The following is a 10659-nucleotide window of genomic DNA, read 5'->3' on the forward strand; positions in this document are numbered from 1 at the left end:
ATAGGTGAGATATTCAGACAGAAAAGAAGCCCATCTCCTCAGACTATAAACAACTCTATGGCAGGACTGTCTTTATGTCTTGCCCCCAGGACATAGCACAGCATCTCACACAAAGCAGATGCCCTATGAACATGTGCTAAATTCATTCTTTACTCAGGAAGGTATTGAAATGTACCTTAAGTGTAAATATTTTAAAAGAAATGCATTTCTTATTTCTGCCAGGAAACCACCCCCCAAGAATGAACCACTATACTCTCCCAGTATTAAATCATGTGCTATAGCATCTTGGAAAACGCTTTGCTCTCTCCCCACATTGTTCCAGGTCTCTTTCCCCAGGAAAGGCTCTCGCATTGTCTAATCTAACACTCCACATCAGAGATCCTTAGTAGATGTGTGTTTTTTGCTGTAGGGTTCGTCTGGATTTTCTAAAGAAGGGTATCTTATTGTCAGTGCCACAGCTCCCGAAGTGTGACTCTGAAGGCACTAAAAATAACTCCTCAGGTTCCTATTCCATAGCTTATTATGTGTAGTTTTAATAGTTCTTTAAACACCCTGTTTTGTTGCCCTTTCTACTACCGCAGGTGATGGCAGCTAGGAACAAGGCCGACAGAGACAAGGGAAATAAAAATAATACAACCCCTGTTTTGGTCTGGGCTTCTGTTGCTATGGTGATGTTGACAAGTAACGCACAGGTGAGAGGTTCTTTCTACAGTGGAGCCAGTGCATCATGCAGGCCAGAGGGGTAGGACATAACCACGAAAGACCCCCAAGCTCCTAGGCCTGAAAAGGACTTACCGAGGCCATCTGGTCCACTCCCATACCTCTTACCTGAAATCAAGTGGATGGGGAGCAAGTTCCCAAAAATCCTCAAGAACAAAGCCCACAACTCCCAAATCCCTTGTTGGGCACATATTTCACAATATCCATGACCCTGAATGGGTTTTCTGTGGCTAATCTCACATTCTCTTGATGTCCTTCCAGCCCCAATTCCTCTTACAATTGCTTCTATGGAAATCAAAGTTAATCGTCACCTTACACTCTGTACAGTAACCCAGGAAGTAAGATAAACAAGAAAACAAAACCACAGCTGAAGCACGGACTCGCTTGTTTCTGTGCCCCCGTGATCAGCTGTGTTCTTCTCAGGGGGTGGGCACGACAGCCCACTGACCCAGCAAGAGGCCCCTGGCCGCCCTGAAAGCAGAAACAGGCCGGCTGCCTCACACGTCAAAGTGGGGCACAGCAGCCCTCTCCTGAATGATGGCTTCCTCCTCTTGAGTGAAATAAAGCAGAGAGAGCAGGAAGGTCCATGTTTAATGAATATCTTTAAAAGCTTTTGCGACAGTAGACAGAGCCCAAGGCAGCTTGGAAACCCACACTGATGGCAATAGGGCTCTCATGCCTCCAGACGACCCTGCAAAACAGAAATGGTTCCACCAAATTAGGAGTGTGACCTTTTCCCACCTCACATTTTTTAAAATTTAAATCCCAGCTTTCAATATCATTTCAGGAATCATTCTGCCTGAAAAACGTGTGGTGGCCTTAATGGCACAGCCTGGCTTGAAGATGAGGCAGGAATGGGAAAGTGCCCAATCCAAGAAGCAAGGAGGGAAACTGCTCACACCCCTTCCAGAAGCAATGGAACCGTCTCCCCTCTCACCACCAAGGTCACACGGGAAAGGCCACCAGCAGGAACATCATCTTGATGCTAATGGTCCCCTCCCCATTTCCCTGTTGCCATCTTTACCCCTGAACTACGGTACTCCCACTTCCATTCCTTAATCCATTCCACTACATTAAGAAGCTTCCTGCTACTGACATGACAGATCAACGCTGGGCCTCTCTTCACAGTCCCTAATTCCCAAGAACAGTAGAGGAAAAACTAAACATTTACATTAAACTTCTCTTTAAATTCTCCACTTGATTTCTTTCACACCCTGGACCAATAAACCAGAGCTTATTTTCACAAGAGTAAAGAAGCCTCTGTCTGTAAGTGAGGTTAACACCCACCCTGAGGCTGGATTCTGTCTGGTCTCTCCCAACAGCTGAGCATCATGATTTTGCTAATTAAGCCGCTTTCTTGTCTTTAATTAGCTGCATGTGAATCTTGTTGGGAAGTCTTGGATCCGTGAAGTAGTCTGGGATAAAAATCAAAAAGAAGACATCATCTATACCCAAAGGGAAAAGATTCACCCATGGAAGGAGACAGCTTACTCCACCAAAAAGTTAGGATGGCTTGGTACTAGCAGGACTGCTACTACTGGTGGCCCTGCTTTACAATGTAATATGGTAAAATGAGCGGTCACTGCCCCCACCCGAGCAGTTCTGATTCTGCCAGCTCCAACATTCCCAGGAAGGGCTCCCAGAGGCTGGCTGCCGCCCCTCCACGCTGTGCCCGAGTCGCACCGTTTGCTCCTCCGCCTGCTGACGCACAGAGAGCCATCAGAGGGTTCAGGGATTCTCTGGGTTTTCTGCTCCAGGGCCATCTTGGGGCCCAAATAAATGCCAAGTATTATTCTTGCCTCAGCTCCGCTTGCCAGCTCCTGTCTCTGAGCTATCACGCCTTCTCTGAGAATACCCTCTCAGAGGAGAGCCAGGCTCTCACAGGATGACGCCAGATGAGGGTTTTTATACACCCAGCATACTGTGAATCAGAGGCAGCATCTGCTGCGCTAGCAAAGGCGTATTGAGATTCCGTTAGCAATGGTTTGAGGTCTGGGATGTAACCAATTCTCAGCACTAACGGGAACCAAGAAATTGTCCAATCCATCCCTTTCCCTCTAAATACCATTGACCTTAAGGCATCTAGGACAGCCAATCCATTAGAATCACCTGGGGAGTCTTTAAAGCTATGTATGCTGGGTCCCACCCCAGACTAATTAAATAAAACTCTCTGGGGTGGGGACTGAGCATCAGCAGTTCTAAAAGCTCCCCAGGTGATTCTGATGCACAGCTAGGGTTGAGAACCCTGCTTTAAGATTCCCAAGGGAAAAACTGTGGCTGTGTTCCTTTGGGAATCTCAAAATTCTTAACAATCCTCACCATGAGGAAGTTCTGCCTCATTTCTTGTCTGTCCTCATTCTGAGGAAATGATGATGGAGGAAAGAAAAAGCTGAAAAAGAGCTCCCTTTGGGGAAGCTCCCCTCAGGTGAAGGAGTACCCCAGATTCTGTAGGGAGAATCCTGGGCTCATTCAAGTCTAAACTCACAACCATGCTCCCTGCGCTGGCTGTGTCAGACACCCAAAACCGACGCCGCCTCGCTCACCTGCAGCACATTTTAGGATGTCGTCTGGTCTTTTCAAAAATATTTCTCTGGAAAACATGAAGGGATAGGATGGGAGGTAAAGTAGACTTTAAGGCAGGCTGTGGCTACTGCTTCAGGTCCTGTACTTTCACAGATGAACCTGAGACACAATCATCTTGGGAGTCAATAAATCCGCAGACTCCTGACAAAGACCCTTTCATTCATGATTTTCCTTCAACTCCATGTCTAAGGCAAGGAGTGAAGCATCCTAAATGGCAATACGCTAGGATATTGCTTACGTCAAGAAAGAGCTGTGCTGCAGCCAAGTGGGGCTTGTCATTCCGTCAGCAACCTTGTTTATGTGTGCATTTATTTATTTATATGAGACAGGGTCTTGCTCTGTCACCCAGCCTGGAGTACAGTGGCGCGATCAACCTCCCTGGCTCAAGAGATCCTCCCATCTCCAGCCTCTCGACTAGCTGGGACTACAGGCGTGTGCGCCGGCTAATTTTTTTTTGTAGAGGCAGGGTCTTACTATGTGGCCCAGGCTGGTTTCGAACTCCCAGGCTCAAGCGATCCTCCTACTTCGGCCTCCCAAAGTGCTGGGATTACAGGCGTGAGCCATGGCACCCGGCCTCAACGATCATTTTCACTGAACCAGATCTCAAGCCAGGGGCAAGAGGCAAAGATGAAGAACATGCCGGCCGGCCCACGAATGGTGGGAGATATGCAGCCCCACAATGTCCTGAGTAAGCTTAACCATGAATTCAAGGGGCAGAGGGAGATGCAATAAACAGAGCTAAAAGATGGACCTCAGATGGTTATTGGCCCCTCAGTCCAGCAAGGAGACACTGTGGTAACACCTGCAGGGCCAATGCCACTAGAGAGTTGAAAATGCCTTATATTGCATAGAGTTTTATGGTTCATAAAGTATGTTCACAAATATTGTCTCACTTTACAACAACCCTGTGAAACCACCATTATTATGCCCCCATTTTACATCCAAAGAAACCAAGCCTTCAAAAGATTAATGATTTGCCCAAGTTCATAAACTTGGTAAATAAAGTAAAGAGGGCCCAGGTCTTGTGACTCCAAGGTCAGTGCCCTCTATAATATGTTCTCTTGGCCAAGGCCTCCCAACTCCCCAAGAAGCCCCTCCTTCCTAAGCTTCAAGAATTTTGCCCCCCTTCTCCTTCAATTCATTTTGATAATTATTCAGCACAAATTATGTGCAAGTAATTGCACTAGATATGAGTGATTGCTTTTTTCAAAATAAAATAAAATATAGCCCTACCTCAAATAACTTACAGGCAAGTAAAAAGGAACAGGTTAGTTTCCAAATGTCCAAAAGGCCAAGGAACCTCTGACAAGTGCTAAAGAGGGGTATTAAATAGTGCGCTGGGAGATCAGAATGGGGAGAGAGGTTACCGAGAGGGGGACCCCAACAATCTTCACAGAGCAGCTGGCATTTGAGAGGACCCTTGAAGTACACATGGGATTGTAGTAGGCGGGATGAGGGTTGAGGGACAAAAACATTCCAGATCCAGGGAAACAGCAAGAGCAAAGGCCCAGAAAGAGAAAGAGTTTGTGTTCTATAGACTATGACTTCCTTGAGAGTAGGAAGTGGGTTGTAGACACCTTTCTATCTCGAGTCCAAAAGAGCACTCAAGAAGCATCTGTGCCTGAGCTCCATAGGGTCAGCAGAATGATCAGAGATGTGGTCTGGCTGGAGTGAGGGACGCACACGGGGAGTAGTGGGAAACAGAAGAGGCTCTATTATGGAGAGCCTTGAATGCTGGGGAGAGACATTTATACTCAATCCGAAAGACAGTGGAAATAGACAAAACATGGCATAACACATGATGGAATATTATACAGCAGTGAGAATGGAGGATCTACAAGATACGACTGAGCAAAAGGAAACAGGCACAAAAGAGCACATAGTGTAGAATTCCATTCATATAAAATACAAAAGCGCACAATAAATCCGTGCTAGTAGAAGTCAGGATACTGGCTACTGTTTTAAGGGGAGTGACTGGGAGGGGCACAAAGGATATGAGGTGTTGGTAAGGTTCTATTTCTTCATCTGAACAATAGTACCATGAGTATTTTCACTCTGTGACAGTTCATCCAGCTTAGGATATGTCACTTTTCAGTATATTTCAATAGAATTTTTAAAAACAAACCCAAAAAAGCAACGTTGTGGAACTACTGAAGATTTTTCCAGCCAAGGAAGGACATGATTACTGCTATATTTGTAATCCCAGCACTTTGGGAGGCCGAGGCAGGCAGATCATGAGGTCAGGAGTTTGAGACCAGCCTGGCCAACATAGTGAAACCCCATCTCTACTAAAAATACAAAAACTTAGCTGGGCCTGGTGGCAGGCACCTGTAATCCCAGCTACTTGGGAGGCTGAGGCAGGAGAATAGCTTGAACCCAGGAGGCAGAGGTTGCAGTGAGCCGATATTGCCCCACTGCGCTCCAGCCCAGGTGACAGTGCGAGACTCCGTCTCCAAAAAAAAAAAAGGCCAGGCGCAGTGGCTCATGCCTGTAATCCCAGCACTTTGGGAGGCCCAGGCGGGTGGAACATGAGGTCAGGAGATCAAGACCATCCTGGCTAACACAGGGAAACCCCATCTCTACTAAAAAAAAAAAATACAAAATAATTAGCCGGGCGTGGTGGTGGGCACCTATAGTCCCAGCTACTCGGGAGGCTGAGGCAGGAGAATGGCGTGAACATGGGAGGCGGAGGTTGCAGTGAGCCGAGATCGCACCACTGCACTCCAGCCTAAGCGACAGAGCGAGACTCTGTCTCAAAAAAAAAAAAAAAAAAAAAACTTTCTACAATTTCATACCTGGCTATCTATCATATCTGCAGCACAAAACCTGAGGTTTCTGTGTACCTTAAAATAAGTCAGATTCCTACTCTTTCCATTTTTCAGGTCCAAAACTCAAGGTGTTAAGAGTTTGGTACGCTGTATTTACCAATATAGGCTGGAGAATTGTGGCTGAATGGCCATAAATCATTAGGATCTAAAAAACCCAAGTGGGGAGTTTGCTTCCCAGAAAGAACCCTTCAGAGTTTCTTTTGGCTTGGAATGAATCAACAGCAGATATCTGCAGAACAGACAAGGACAGGCACGGTGCTCAGGACTCTGCCCTCACTTCTCCCTTCCTCTTTTCTCACAGGAAGGACCATGTGAGGTGGCCAGCAGGGACGGAAGCTGATTCTGGTTCATCCTGGTACCAATCAAAGGGAACAATGACACCAAACAAACAAAAGTAAACCCTAAAACTTCAAACACTAAACCCTTTGCAAGCTCCACCCAGGAAAAGAGGTCAGAAGAATTTCAGGTAGAGTAGCTTTAAGGACAGCAAAAAGAAAAACCTGGTGGCCTACCTGGCCTTGACAGGAACATGGTAAGAAAGGAAAGGAAGTATCTGGGGCTGTTCCCACAGCAGCCAGTCCCAGACACCCAGGCTGCTCCTGGAAGCTGTTCCTGGACAAAGAGAGAAGCAAGGCCATCCCTGACAGGTGACTGAAACAACTCATTCTTCATTCATCAACCCCAAGCATTCTAATCCTGTTGTTTGTGAGCAATGCAAATGTTGATTTAGTTTCAGCTTTTAACTTCTATCCCCAATCTCTCTGCTGGAACTACTTCTAACTTGGAGAGCAAGCTCCCCAGGATAGGAACAATATCATCTTATTTCCCTTTAGAAGAAAAGTTGCAAAAGGTGACGGCCTGATCCTCAGGTCTGATATTGACAGAGGATCCCTAAACTCTCTTTTGCCCAAGCCTTATCCCTGGCCAACCTTCATAACTGGATAGGTTTCAGTTTTCTCTGTCTCCTTCCCCTATCTGCCCTCTGAGAATTTGTTGCCACTTGGAGAAACATCTATAATATGAGTAGTGAGTTTTTAAAATTTTTATTTCATGAGATAGAATCTCGCCTGTCGCCCAGGCTGGAGTGCAGTGGTGCAATCTCGGCTCACTGCAACCTCTGCCTCCCGGGTTTAAGCGATTCTCCTGCCTCAGTCTCCCAGGTAGCTGGGATTACAGGCACGTACCACCACACCTGACTAATTTTTGTATTTTTAGTAGAGACGGGGTTTCCCCATGTTGGCCAGGCAGGTCTCGAACTCCTGGCCTCAAGTGATCCGCCCCCCTCGGCCTCCCAAAGTGCTGGGATCACAGGCGTGAGCCAACACATCTGCCTGGCCAACTTTTTTTTGTTTGTTTGCGATGGAGTTTCGCTCTTGTTGCCCAGGCTAGAGTGCAATGGAGCAATCTCAGCTCACTGCAACCTTTGCCTCCTGGGTTCAAGCGATTCTCCTGCCTCAGCCTCTCAAGTAGCTGGGATTACAGGCATGTGCCACCACGCCTGGCTAATTTTGTATTTTTAGTAGAGACGGGGTTTCACCATGTTGGTCAGGCTGGTCTCGAACTCCTGATCTCAGGTGATCCACCCACCTCGGCCTCCCAAAGTGCTGGGATTACAGGCATGAGCCGCCGTGCCTGACCTGGCCAACTTTTGAGAAGACAAGGGAGGGCCCGCCTCTGGCTATAAGCACACAGTCCAGAGGGGAAATGGGGACCGACTGCTTACAGCACAATACAGTGGAAAAACCAGGGGTTTGAATCCTGGTTCAGCAACTTTGGGAAGGTACTTCACCTTTCTGAGCTTAAATTTTCTCACTTATAAAATGAAAATGACAATAACCTGTCTTTTGTGGAGGTGCTGGCAGGATCAGCAAGATGCCACACACTGTGTGGGCACTGGGAACACAAACACACTCCACAAGCTCGGAGCTTTGGACCAGTAACAGAAGACTGACAGCTCAATTACAATACAGTGTGGTAAGTGCTGATGTAGGGAAACAGCACAATGCCTGGAGATGGGTGCCATTATAATTATTTAAACCTTGTCTATTGTCTATAACCAAACAGCATTTGAGATAGCTCTATTGTTTTCATCCACTGATGCTCCGTGATTTATTTTTTTAGTTCTGTGCCTTCATCCCATTAGGATATGTTTCCATTCAAGCAAATGCCAGGCTGAAAGGAGGGTGGGGGAAGGAAAGAACATATTCCAGGATACACTGGTAAATTGTCTTCTCTTCCCCAAGAAAAGAGTGGCTTCCAACCCTTGGAATTTTTCTACAGTAATGTTTTCAAGTAGGGAAGGGCCAACCAGACAACTGATTTTTGTTTTAAGTTCAATTAGTGATTTTGTTAAGCTCCTATGGTTGAGAATAGTGTTCTACACACAGTGGATGGCTGTTGGGTTTCTCAACGCCAAATTCCCTCTTCCAAGTGTCATAAGGTATGTATTTATCCTTACGGTTAAAGTAAATGAATAGACATGTTTTTAAGAATTTAGAGATAACTGAAGGAAACCTCTAGAGATAACGAAGAAAACCCTGCGTGCCACAAATCCCAGAGCCTGGAAAACCACCTACCTGAAGAAACCGCTTATGAGCCACTCTACTTCTTTGTGGGTCCTTAGGTACTTTTCGTTAGCAATCCGAGTCTGAATCTGGGGGGCAAGAACAAAGGGTCACTTCCATGAGGAGACAGATTCAGGGTTCAGCCCTGGAGATGTGAAGGGCTGCAGGAAACGGCGTGCGCATTTAACCCAAGTCTTTCCCCAGGATGCTTGAAAGTTTAAGCCACCCATCTTCTTACAGATAAAATATCATTCTGCCGCCTGTTCAGGCTGAGGGGCCTTAACTAAGGTCGGATGTGTCTGGCAGTAATTTCGGCCCGTTTCTCTGGCCGAGTCCCTGAGTTAGTTCTTCCTGTACTCTCAGATGACCGTCGCGCTCTGTGCTGGGATCAGACGCCCCGAGGTCCGCCGGGGGTCTCCCCTGCGCCCTCCCCACTTTATCAGGGAACAGGCTCCCGCTCCCCTTCTCTCGTCGGCTCTCTTCCCAGTCTGGGGCCCCAGTCCTGGGGGAGCTACACTTTGGTGGACGCTTGATGGGGGCGCGGGCGCACCCACCTTGAATTTTCGCAGCTGCTCCAGCTGCGCTGCGCTAAGCGCCCCGGGGTCGGGCCGCTGCAGCAAGCCTGGCAGCGTCTCCATCTTGCTGCGGTCGTCAAGGCGACCGGCCGCGAGCCGGCGAGGCCCCGCCCCCGGCCCCGCCCTGCCCCCAAGCCCGGCCCCTTCAGCGAAGCGGGGGCGAGGGGCTGAGGGAGCTGAGGGGTGAGCTCCGGGGCGGGGGCTTGGGGGGTAGTTCTCTAAAGGATCGCCTTTCCCGGATTGGGGGACTGATTTCTGGACTTAATTGTATGTGGAATGAGCCCTTCTTGACCCCACCCAACTTCAGGTTTTTTTTGTTAGCTCTAGAGTAAAACAGGAAAAAAGATCTCCCCGAATCTGCTTCCAGACTCCCTCACTTGGACAGAAGCTAGAGGAAGCCTAGTACTGGGGAAAGAGAACCCAAGCTTCTTCCCTTTCCACTGGCCCAGAAGCCAACCCGTCCCTCTGTCCTGTACACATTCGACACTGGAGCCGTGGATTCTTCAAACAACGTGGAAGCACCCCAGAACATAGAGTGAGCTGAGTTCTGCAAAGGAAGAAATGATCTGTCCGACTAAAGATGCTGGAAAGGACCTGGGGAACATTCTGCCAGAATTTCCCCTTCTTGGACTGACTTTTTTGTGTATTTTAACTTTCTCTTCACCCTGGGCTCCTCATAAATTCTAAATTATTTTCTTCCACTCCCAACTGGAGTTGGAAGGAGAAAGGGAATTTGGTCTTCAAGATTTGTTCTTCTAGTATCTAATTAAGAAGAGAAAGTGAAACATAAAGCCAGAGAGCTGAAAATAGCCACAAGAAAGGGCATGAGCCTGTCTGTCAATACACACATGCCGAGCTCCTACCCCCGCAGAGATCGTGCTCAGCAGAGGCCTTCTGAGAAGCAGGAGAAAAAAGGGAGGCTGTCTTTTCAGATTTGTGAACAACTGCCCTAAGGAGCAAGAAAATACCATGAGAAACAAGCTCAGCATTAGGCCCTGGCCGTGGAGGGGTTATCATTGGTCTGCTTCTGTCCTTTCCAGCAAAGACTGAGGAAAAGAAGTGAAAGTGTTGGCAGTTCCCAAGCCAGGGAAAACCACAAGAAGTAAATTAGGTAGTGGGCTACAAGCCACTTCCCAGGAACCCCATCTTGGTTAGTGATCATTTTGGTTGTTTGTCTTTTTTTAAGAGAGAGAGTTAATAGAGTGAGAGAGAGATAAGCTGCCATCTGTCAGAAGTGATTTTTTTTTTTCCCCAGCAGGAGCAAGAGGTTAACCAGAGATAATGGTTCCTCTTGGCCAAGATCTGTGTTTTCTCCCCACACTCCCTCCAGAGAAGCTAGTGGTGGCACCTCCAGAGCTGTGCCAGCCAATACAGTCACCACAAGCCACC

The 10659-nt window shown here is 47.6% G+C and overlaps 1 protein-coding gene across 1 annotated transcript; it reads right to left on the reverse strand.

Moving 5' to 3' along the window:
* Positions 1-1295: 1295 nt before the first annotated feature.
* RIIAD1 (regulatory subunit of type II PKA R-subunit domain containing 1) lies at positions 1296-9381 on the reverse strand. Its single transcript, XM_054474054.2, has 5 exons — positions 9250-9381; positions 8708-8784; positions 3264-3310; positions 2008-2135; positions 1296-1411 (listed from the first exon to the last, which is right to left on the reverse strand). Exons 1-4 carry the CDS (start codon positions 9331-9333, stop codon positions 2065-2067), a joined length of 279 nt encoding a protein of 92 aa, XP_054330029.1. The 5' UTR covers positions 9334-9381; the 3' UTR covers positions 1296-1411; positions 2008-2064.
* Positions 9382-10659: the final 1278 nt, after the last annotated feature.

This window comes from Pongo pygmaeus, chromosome 1 (genome assembly GCF_028885625.2).
Source record: "Pongo pygmaeus isolate AG05252 chromosome 1, NHGRI_mPonPyg2-v2.0_pri, whole genome shotgun sequence".
NCBI lineage: Eukaryota > Metazoa > Chordata > Mammalia > Primates > Hominidae > Pongo > Pongo pygmaeus.

Coding starts and splice junctions, on each gene's coding strand:
- RIIAD1 (XM_054474054.2), bottom strand. CDS start 9,333: ATGGAGACGCTGCCAGGCTTGCTGCAGCGGCCCGACCCCGGGGCGCTT. Junction 3,311..8,707: donor CTCATAAGCGGTTTCTTCAG/GTAGGTGGTTTT, acceptor CATGTTTTCCAG/AGAAATATTTTTGAAAAGAC. Junction 2,136..3,263: donor CATCCTAAAATGTGCTGCAG/GTGAGCGAGGCG, acceptor TTTTTATCCCAG/ACTACTTCACGGATCCAAGA.